We start from the raw sequence: 9,598 nt of genomic DNA, 5'->3' as shown, positions 1-9,598 counted from the left end.
CCCACGTGTATCCAGGTGCGCCTTGTCCATCTGCACACCTGTGTGTCCCTGTGCACACCCGTGTATACTGTGCACAGTGTCCATGTGCACACCTGTGTATCCCTGTGCACGCCTGTGTGTATCCAGGTGCACCTTGTCCATCTGCACACCTGTGTGTCGCTGTGCACACCCGTGTATACTGTGCACAGTGTCCATGTGCACACCTGTGTATCCCTGTGCACGCCTGTGTGTATCCAGGGGCACCGTGTCCCTGGGCACACCTGCGCTTCCTTGGCAGGGTCATCCAGCTGGGCCTCCAGGACAAGGCTCTGAAGCGCTTGTCTCGGGACAGTGAAGGCTGCTCGCAGGCCGGTGTTGGTGGAAACGGTTGTTTTTATTTGGAGCTTTTGGAACAACATCCTTCACAGGACAGATCCCGCCGCTTTACAGTCTCATGCTCGGACGGCAGACCCTGGGATGGACCCTGGGCTCTGGCCTGCCACCCTGCCAGCTCCCCCAGAGATGCCCACATGCACCCCCAAAGTCCCCTTCACTCCTCCAGCAAGGAGGCCGTGTATTTTCCCAGGGCTGTGCTGTGCATAGTGGGGAGCAGGGTCCGAGCCCACATGGCCCTCAGCCGCTGCCTTGCACACGCGGCCACTGGGCACACGGCCCAGTCCTGTCCCCGGCTGGCTCGGACCCCTCCGTGCCACCTCGCCTGTCCCGGGGCTGGACTGGGCAGGCCCGTGCAGGCTGTGAGCCGTGTCCCGGCTGGGGGCACACGTGGCCACCCCCTGTGGCCCCAGAGGTTTCTGAGCTCCGTGTCCTGCAAAGTTGAACCCAGGGATCCGGGCGCTGAGCTCAGCAGGAGGCAGTTCCGGCCAAGGATTGGAGGGGGCGGGGTGCTGGGTTGGGGCCCAGCTGGGTCCCAGGACGTGCTCCGAGGCAGAGCTGGGCAGGTGCTGCAGGCAGGAATCCTCGCCCCGGGTGTGAGGCCGGGGCCCAACGACAGGGCGCTGGGTTTATGGACTCATCGAAACTCCCAGTACAGCCGGAGCTCTGCTGGTTGTGACCTCGGGTCACTCAAGAAGCCAGTATAGTGTCCGGACCTCACGTGGCAGGGCTGGCTCCAGGGGACAGGCAGGCTTCCTGTGTGGCAGCCCCTGGGGTCCACAGGGGGTGTCGAGCTTGGGAACGTGCAGCCCCTGGGCCAGGGGAGGGGAGGGAGCAGGAAGCCTGAGGGTGCAGCCCCGGCGCCCCCTTGTGGCTGGGCAGCACAGGCCTGGGGTCTGCAGGAGCCGGCACCTGCCGGGAGGCGGAGGGCCCCTCTCAGCACCTGGGAGGCCCTGGGGACGCGCCTCCGGGGCAGTCGATGCCTAAACAGAGGCAGTTCTGTGCTCTGGCCTGATCGGGCCGGGAGGCTGCACGGGCACCGAGCAGTCCCCCTGCTGACCTGGCTGGCCAGCTGGCGCTGGACCATGGGGAGGGCAGAGGAAGAGGCTGGGCACCAGGCTGTTTAAACTTTTTAAAAAATACTCTCTTTGGCTTCCTTTTATTTCTTGAAGATTACATGAAATGTGAACCATACAGGAAAGTGTCCCCGCCAGGCCCCTCTCTGAGGTGCCGGCAGAGGCTCCTGCCCCACCTGGGGCCCCGCTCTGCTCCTCCAGCCTGATGCTCCTTTCCAGCCACCTGTCGGTCCGTCCGTCCGTCCGTCCATCCGTCCGTGGAGGCAGCCGAGATCCTACTTGGAGGCGGAGGTCATGAAGCTGTTCTCGATGCAGAGAACAATGAAGGCGTGGTGGCAGCCGGCGGCCTTCTGCTCCAGCAGCCGGCCCGCCAGCAGCGAGGAGGCCTGGCCCGTGGCCGTCCTGGCCTCAGTCCGCCACGTCTCACAGTAGCTTTCGGTCAGCCGGCGCCCGCTGGGGTCTGAGCCGTGCCACACGCTCTTCTGGGGCCTGTAAGATGCGCTGGGCATCAGTCCCATAGGGCTGCCCACCCAGGCTGGAGGGTGGCCCTGGGCAGAAAAGGGCGCCCCCAAGCCGGAGGTTTGACTGGAGGGGGCTGCTGGGAGGGCAAGAACTTGGGTGGCCGGAGTCAGTCCATCCTAGTTCTTAGGGGCTGCCTCCCAGACTGCTCCCGAGATGCTGCTGTTTTAAGGGGCACAGCTGAGGGAGCAGGACTCCGACGGCTGGCTGGGTGGACCTGAGTCCGGGTGCCTGAGCTCCGTAAAGCCCATCCCTGTGCAGCCTCCTCACCAGGAGCTGGCACGGTCTGGCGTTCCAGCCTCTGGCCAGCCCCTCGGATGCTGGATGCCCACAGCCCTGCCCGAGACTGGCCCTGGGGTGCTCCTCAGTGAGGACAAGGCTACAAGCTTGTCTGACACCCCGAGCCACCCATGGGTGCTGGGGGACACCGGCTGGCCTAGGGACGATGATGTGACACTGACTTGAGGCCAACCTGGCAACTTCTGCCAGCACGTCACGCATGCGTGTCTCTGACGCAGAAGTTCCACTTTGAGGAAGTTACAGAAGGACCGTGCCATGACGTTCATGTGATAGGGGCTGGAGCCTGTGGCCCCCAGACCCCATCTCCTGGCGGGAGGCTGGGGCCACCTGCTGGGAAAGCCGGCAGCCGGCTAGTAAGGGCGTTTCATGTAACACCTCAAACAGCGTTTCTCACAGCTCCTCCTGTGCTTGTGGTTAAACTCTGGGCGGGTAACAGGAACTGGGTCAGCCTGGAGCCTCAGAGCCCAGGGTGTCGCCTTGGCTCGGGTTCTGTGGGGCCAGAGGCCCCGCTGCTGCACCCACGCTGGGCACCTACCAGGCAGGGTGCTGAAGGACGTCTCTGCCGTCGAAAGAGAAGATGCGGGCGCCGGGCTTCAGCTGGCCCTCAGAGCCCGAGAACAAGGCCTCCCAGCTGGGGAACAGCACCTCGTCCTGCGGGGGGAAGTGAGGTCGTCCTGGCTGGTCACCTCCTGCCCGAGGGACAAGCGGCTGGGCGGCCTCAGCGAAGCCGGGGCGGTCTGAGAAGGGCCCACCCCAGGCCTCCTGCGCCCCCCCCTCCTCCCGGCACTGGCAGCCCCTGCTTGCTGGGCACCAGCTGCCAGCCCTGGACCCCCCGGACTGGAGCGAGCCCCTCTCTGGTCCTGAGGAACGGGGTGCTCCGAGCATCCAGAAAGCACATACTTCTGTTCGTGGAAGAAGCCACGGAACACGGCCCTGCTTAGGGACCTGGCGCGGCCCCCCTGCCCTGGGCTGCCCTGCGCCGTGACAGCCCGAGGGATGCTGTGCACGGGGAATGTGAAGCCACGTGGGAGCTCCATGGGGTGTCTGGGGGATGACCCGCCCCCGGCCCTCCCACCCCCGCCCTCGGGGCCCCTGGGCCGGCTTGGCCGACCACCCACCCTGAGGTTAACGATGGGCACGGCGGCGCGGTCGGCGCGTCGCACGATGCTGTAGAGGTCCTGCAGCCGCGAGGACAGGAAGGCGCGGAAGGTGCCCGCCAGCCCCACGGCGCGCGCCTGCTGGAAGCACTGGAAGTCGGCGCCGCGGATGCCGCGCAGGCCGCCCGACTGCGGGCTGTTGAGCGCGACCAGGTGTAGCTGCGGGGGAGCCGCGCGTCAGGCCCGGGGCGGAGGGAGGGCGAGTCCCGGCGCTGGGGTCTGGCTCCTCCACCCCCAGCACTGTGCGCGGTCACTCACCACCGGCTGGAAGTCGTGGTGGGTGTGGGCGGGCGAGCCCGTGGGGTGCACCGGCCGGGGGTGCACGTAGGCGCCGTGGTGCGGGGCCCCCGGGTAGGGCTGGGCGACAGGCAGGCGCGGGGGGCTGGCCCGGATGTCGTCCCCCCGCCAGGCCCGAGCCGTGGGCTGGGGAGGCTCCCGGCGGGGGTAAGGGTTGCCCTCGTGCAGCTGCACCACCGGCGGCTGCAAGGCGGCTACCTCGTTGTCCTGCGGGTGAGAGGCGGCCGCTCAGTGAGGCCCGCGGGGCCCCTCTCGCTCCCTGCTGCCAGGCCCGGGCGCCACGCCACCTGCACCCTGGTTTTCTGGGGCCCAGTAGCCCCCTGGTGACCCCTTAATGGGGAGGCAGCCTCCCCGCTCTGGGGTGCACCTCCCTCAGAGGCCAGCCCCTCCCTGCGGCCCAGGGCGCCCGGGCCGACCTCCTCCACCTGCCCTCGAGGCCTCCTCCGCCCAGCCAATAGCGACGTTCTCTGCCCGGAAGCCTTGCCCAGCCTCCGCCTGGGCGGGTGACCTTCAGCTCTAAGACCAGCCCCTGTGCCCCTGCCCTCTTCCCGATTCTGTCCTGTCCCCACGGCCCCCGTACCCTCTGACACACCTGCGAGCTCTGCATCTATTACCTGGTACCTGGCACCTGCTAACGGCTTATAATGTAACGTATGTAAACGGCGTGTGTATCCACACAAAGCGTTTATATATCCACACCTTACGCTCAATACGTCGCCGTCACCTCTGTGCCCCAACCCCCAGGGTCACTTCCCGGGCAGTTTCAAGCACAGCCTAGAGCCGCGCCCGGCAGATGGGAGGAGGCTGAGCGAGAGACCGGACTCCCGGAGCCCCGCGGCTGACAGGCTCCCACCGAGCCGCCCACGCCCATCACGGAGCCTGGCTCCTGAGCCCTCTGAGAAGCCAGGACTTCTGCTCAGAGGAGCCGCCGAGGGACGTCACCCACGGAGGGAAACTGGAAAGCGCCCTCCCGCGCCCACGCACCCTGAGGGGTCTCCCGGTGTCCCGCGCTCCGGAGAAAGACAAGGTCGCAAAGCAGCCTCTCCCCACATCCCCGCAGGCCGGTGAGCCTGGTACCCGGCACAGGCGGACCCACCCGGGCGGCACAATGCCCGCCGCCCCGCCCGCGGGGCCAGGAGACGGTTCTGAGAAGTAGGGATGCTCCTTACCGTCCCCGTCCCACGTGGCAGTGGCGTGCGGGCCTCCAGCTGGAAGAAAACGGGGGTCACCCCAGGATCTCTGACCCTGCCAGCGCCCCCTACCCGGTGCCCGGCGATGCAGCCAGAGCGGAAGCTGGGGGCCATGCTCTCCCAGACCGGGTGCTGGTCCCTGCCCCCCTCAGCGCATCTTCTCCATGCCCTTGGCCCCAAGAGCAAGGATGGAAAGGTCCCCCCTTTCCACATGCAGGGCGAGCGCTGTCCAGAACTCACCAGAACCTTCCGGAACCCATTCCGGACACGGACGTACAGCTCCTCCCTCTCGGCCACAAACATGAGCCAGCCCTCCGGCACCTCGGGCACCTTGTCCAGCATGGTCTGGTACGTGGCCCAGACCCTCACCTGCTGGAAGCCCAGCCCAGTGGGGTCCCCTGCACAGAGGTGGCCCCTTGGGCTCCCGGGGTGAGGGTGGGGCGCCTCGTGACCAGGGAGTCTGAAGACCTAAGGGGCCCCCTCCTCCTGAGGCTGGCCCTGCAGTGCTGCAGAGAAGCCTCCGCCTGGAGACTCCCTGGGCCACTGTGGTCTCTGCACGGCGTTCCCACCCACCGGGACCTCCTCCGTGCCCATCTCAGACCCCAGCCAAGCCCTGGTCCCCCACTTCTGCTTCGGAAACCACTTTGTCCCGGGGCCCTTGGCACTGGGGTCCCCAGGCCAGGGACACGGCAGTGCTTACCCCTGAGGAGCCGCCCATGGATCCAGGGGGTCCCGGTGGCCCAGGTGGGCCTGGGGGGCCTGGAACGCTGATAGCTACAAGAGAGAAGCCAGAAGTGGGGACAAGGGACCTGGCTGGATGAGGCTGGAGCCCAGCACCCGCTCCCTGCCCGGCTTACTCTGCCTGTAAGGGCCAGGAAAGGAAGGGGGCCCCGGTGGTCCTGGGGGCCCCGGAGGTCCTGGCGGCCCCTGGCGGCCTTCGTAACCGATGCCAGGTGGTCCCTGAGGTCCGGGAGGGCCAGGTTGGCCCCGGATGCTCTCTCCCTTAGGACCCTAGGGAGGAAGACACCTAGGGGTTATCACCTGTGTCCCCAGGCCGGGGACAAGCAAGCTTGAGGGTCTGGGCTGCATCTGCCACCAGCCTCTAAAGGAACCATGTTTCTAAGCCCCTGTCCCCTCCCTGCACAGTGAGGCCCAGGAGGCCTGGCCCTCCCACCCTGGGCCCTCTGCTCACAAAGGCGCAGCCCAAGGGCCCCCGCTCCTCCTCTCCCCAGACAGGACCTGTTTCAGGACAGAGGGTCTCCGTGGGGGGCTGGGAGGAGAACAGGAACAGGAGCAAGCAGGTGCCCCACCCGCCAGGTCAGGTGCCCCGTCTGGGAGGGCAGCTGCTGTGAACACCCCAAGGGGGAGGGGCGGTGCTCGGGTCCGGCCAGAAGGTGGACCTGCCTTTGGCTTCGGGCCCCAGGGAGCCCGGGGATCACGAGGTCTGGCACAGGCTTGGGCATCTGCCCGGGCACCTGCAGGTGGCTGGGGGCCAGACTCACCGGAATCCCAGGGTAGCCTGGCGGGCCAGGGGGACCGGGCACGCTGGAGCCGAAGAATCCGCCGCCCCCCGGCTCGCCCCTTTCTCCTTTCTGCCCGGCTTCCCCTCGGTCGCCCTTCTCCCCCTGTGGACAGAAGGGCCTGTCAGGGGCGCCCCACTCCCAAGGGTCTGCGGGGGGCACATGCTGACCCCCACGGGCCCGGGGTGAGGCAGCGGGGCACTTCTGCAGCCCAGGCCTGGCGGGCCCTGCAGAAGGGGCGTCGAGCCGGATGGCACGTCCCGGGTGTCCTCTGGGCCCTGCGTCCGTGTGACGACGCGGTGTCACCCACCTTCAGCTCAGCTTCCATGTGGAGGAGGTCGAACGGGAACTGCCCTGCGGGGAGACATGGGGGTCTCAGGAGGTGCCCGACCCCGGAGCTTCCGGCTCGTATTCTTCCTAATGCCCGTGTTTCTGTGTGGGGATCCCAGCACGCTTTGTCATGCTTACCCCCAGCTTCTTGAGATATGGGGGTGTTTCTGTTAATGGTGCCTTTTCTCCTTCTTTGTTTTTGGCCATGCCCGTGGCACGCAGAATTTCCCGGGCCAGGGATCGAACCCACGCCTCAGCAGTGACAATACCAGGTCCGTAACCTGCTGAGCCGCCCGGGAGCTCCTCCCCTTCAGGTGTGTGATGGACACAGGGCACTGAGACACTCAGAACACGGCCGACTTTCACCCACCGTGCGCCGGCCTCCGGGGACCAGCCCCGCGTCACCGCGCACACAGACAGGCGCCTCTAAGGACACGGGCCGCAGCGGTGGTGGCAGTAGCCGCCTCTCGGGCTGCCGTGTCCTGTCCCCAGACGCCGGTACCTTTGACCCCCTTCGGCCCCCAGCCCGCATCCTGCCCTGGCAACCAGCCTGCTCTTCTGAGCGGTGCCTTTGAGACGTCATTCGGTTTACGACTCGCCCTGATTTTTGAGCCTCGCGACCTCAGTAAACCGCCTCGTTCATCGAACATTTACACGCACAGGCCTCGGGTTGCTGACGTCTCGAAGGTGTTGTGTGAAAACGGTGGGTTTATTTCCTCCAGAGCCACCCCTGCGTCTCCCTCCCTCCCCGCACAGGGTGGCGCGGCTTCCAGCCCCCTCGTCTCTTTCCCGCGTCGGCCCCGCGCCGGGGCGGTGGGGTTGTTTGTCTGTGCGAGGAATCTTGCTTGATTTTTTTTTTTTTTTGCCTCCCCGAGGCTTCCCGTCCTGCACGTGTGCCCAGTCACTGCTTCTCGCATCTATTATCTCAGGTTTGATGCATTTCCTGACTTCCCGAGCCGGGTGCTCAGAAGCACAGGCCACTCAGGGCTGTGACGCTGTCGGCAAAGACCTGTGCTCTTTCCAGGGCGGACGCGTCGTGACCTTTCCCCTGGAAACCTGCTGACGGGGGAGGTGGCATCCTGGGGTGAGGTGACACCTGCTGGTGGACCGTGGGTGGGAGCTCGTGGGGAGCCCCCGCAGGGCCGCCCAGCTCGCACGTCGGGGCTCCTGTCCTGGTCCTTCCTTCGGCAGAGTGAGGGCTGAGAGCCCCGATCCAGGCCCCGGCCACACCCACGACCCTTCAGCTCCAGTTCCCAGTTCCCCCGTGGTCCCCCCTGCCCTGGGCACGTCCCTGCTGAGGCTTAGACGCCGGCTCCCGCTCCCTCGGGCAGACAGGCTTTAGGGACTGGCTGTGCGCCAGGCCTGAGGGCCAGTCTTCAGCCGTTCAGATCCTCTGCCCTCAGCGCTCATGTCCTTTTATTGGGTGGGGGTCTCTTGGGGGCAGCACACGGTCATGCTCTTGTCCCCTGATGACGTTTGTCCTTTAACGGAGCACGGAGCGCCCTCACGCTGGACGCACGCAAGGCCGGCTCTGGATTTAACCGTCGCTTTCCCCGCCGTCCTCCGTTCGCTCCCCTGACCTGGTCCCTCCTCGCCTTTCTTGGCGGCTTTGGGTCAGGCTGTCTGGGCTGTTCTTTCCCGTTCCGTTACGGGGCACATTCCTCGCTGTTCCTGGCTGCTCCTTGAGGTGACAGGTGCGGCCTTGACTTGGGTCTGATGGGACCAGGGTTTCAGCCCCTCGGGCTGGGCTGGCGAAGCCTCGGTTCCACCTCATGCCGCACGGCTGTGCGGGGCTGCGAGCTCTCGCCGTCCTCTCTGGTGCGCCCTCTGTCCCCAGGTCACCGGCACCCCTTTCTCCCCAGGGGACCTCAGTGTCCCCGCTCCGGCTGGTGTCCTGGAACAGCCTCGCCCCCACCTCCTCGTCCCTCGAAGGAGGTTTTCACCAGATGCCGAATTCTAAGTGAGCCGCTATGTTCTTCCCGACCGTCTGGGAGTCTACGGCCTCTGGCTTCTCTCACGTTGTGGGGGTCCAGCTCTTGGGCTTGAGGACCCTTTGTGGGAAGGGCCCCTCGAATCTCCACTGGCTTTCAGAGAGCTTGGCTAAGACGCCTTCGGATGCCCTTCTGGCCCCACCTGACCCCGCCTGACCCCCGTGTCCTCACCCGTCTGACCTCCGGGGTGTTGCCGGACCCCGTGAGCCCTCCCCTCCCCGGCTGGGGCCATCGGCCTGAAGTCACATGGAGCCTTCAACCTAGAGCTGCAGTTTTCAGCCCCAGGGTGGCCTGCTTCATCCTTACGAAACCCAGGCCCTCAACGAGCTCACCTTCCTGAGGGGAGGGTGTTCAGCCCGCAGGCAAGATCTCGCTGACCACCCTGGCCCCCGGCGCAGCCCCTCGTCCTGGAGGCCTTGGCAGCGCCCGGGGCCCAGCTCCCCCGGCTTCTGCCCGGCCTGCGCCCGCATCACGCGTGCCTCCGGATTTCATCCGGCTGCAGAAGCAGGACTCAGCAGGGCATTCTCGCCAGGACGAGACTCCTGGAGACCCGTCCCCCCACCCCCCTGGGGCCCCTGGGCAGCCCCCGGAAGTGGGGGACACCTGAGGCCCTGGTCTCCTCGGGGTGCCCAGCCCTGCTCCTCTGCAAGTGGGGGGACAGCACACCCTGCCCGGCCACTGCCTCAGCTCTGCTGTCCGAGCAGCGCCCCCACCCAGGCGTCCTGCTGGGGCCCCTCAGCCCGGGACCTCCCAGAGCCCGCTCACCTGGTGGTCCAGGTGGGCCCATCTCTCCTTTGTCACCCTTCGGCCCAGGAGGCCCCTGGTACCCTGGAGGAACAGAGACCC

The 9,598-nt window shown here is 66.6% G+C and overlaps 1 protein-coding gene across 9 annotated transcripts in view; it reads right to left on the bottom strand.

The window, feature by feature from the left end:
- Nucleotides 355-9,598, bottom strand: part of COL18A1 (collagen type XVIII alpha 1 chain) — a 76,248-nt gene continuing 67,004 nt past the window's right edge. For 5 of the 9 annotated variants that reach the window (XM_021071537.1, XM_021071538.1, XM_021071535.1 and 2 more), the window contains 11 exons: nt 9,518-9,580; nt 6,742-6,785; nt 6,414-6,536; nt 5,769-5,922; nt 5,612-5,685; nt 5,152-5,280; nt 4,891-4,929; nt 3,683-3,928; nt 3,386-3,583; nt 2,803-2,918; nt 355-1,937 (listed from right to left, as the gene is read on the bottom strand). In XM_021071537.1, coding sequence (XP_020927196.1) covers nt 1,724-1,937; nt 2,803-2,918; nt 3,386-3,583; nt 3,683-3,928; nt 4,891-4,929; nt 5,152-5,280; nt 5,612-5,685; nt 5,769-5,922; nt 6,414-6,536; nt 6,742-6,785; nt 9,518-9,580 — 1,400 coding nt within the window. In that variant the 3' untranslated portion in view covers nt 355-1,723. Of the gene's footprint in view, nt 1,938-2,802; nt 2,919-3,385; nt 3,584-3,682; nt 3,929-4,890; nt 4,930-5,151; nt 5,284-5,611; nt 5,686-5,768; nt 5,923-6,413; nt 6,537-6,741; nt 6,786-9,517; nt 9,581-9,598 lie in introns of all 9 variants that reach the window. The other 4 variants (XM_021071536.1, XM_021071531.1, XM_021071529.1 and 1 more) reach the window with 1 other exon arrangement.

Source organism: Sus scrofa, chromosome 13 (genome assembly GCF_000003025.6).
Source record: "Sus scrofa isolate TJ Tabasco breed Duroc chromosome 13, Sscrofa11.1, whole genome shotgun sequence".
Lineage (NCBI taxonomy): Eukaryota > Metazoa > Chordata > Mammalia > Artiodactyla > Suidae > Sus > Sus scrofa.
The sequence above is the reverse complement of the archived record's forward strand: the minus strand, read 5'-3'. Positions and strand labels throughout refer to the sequence as shown.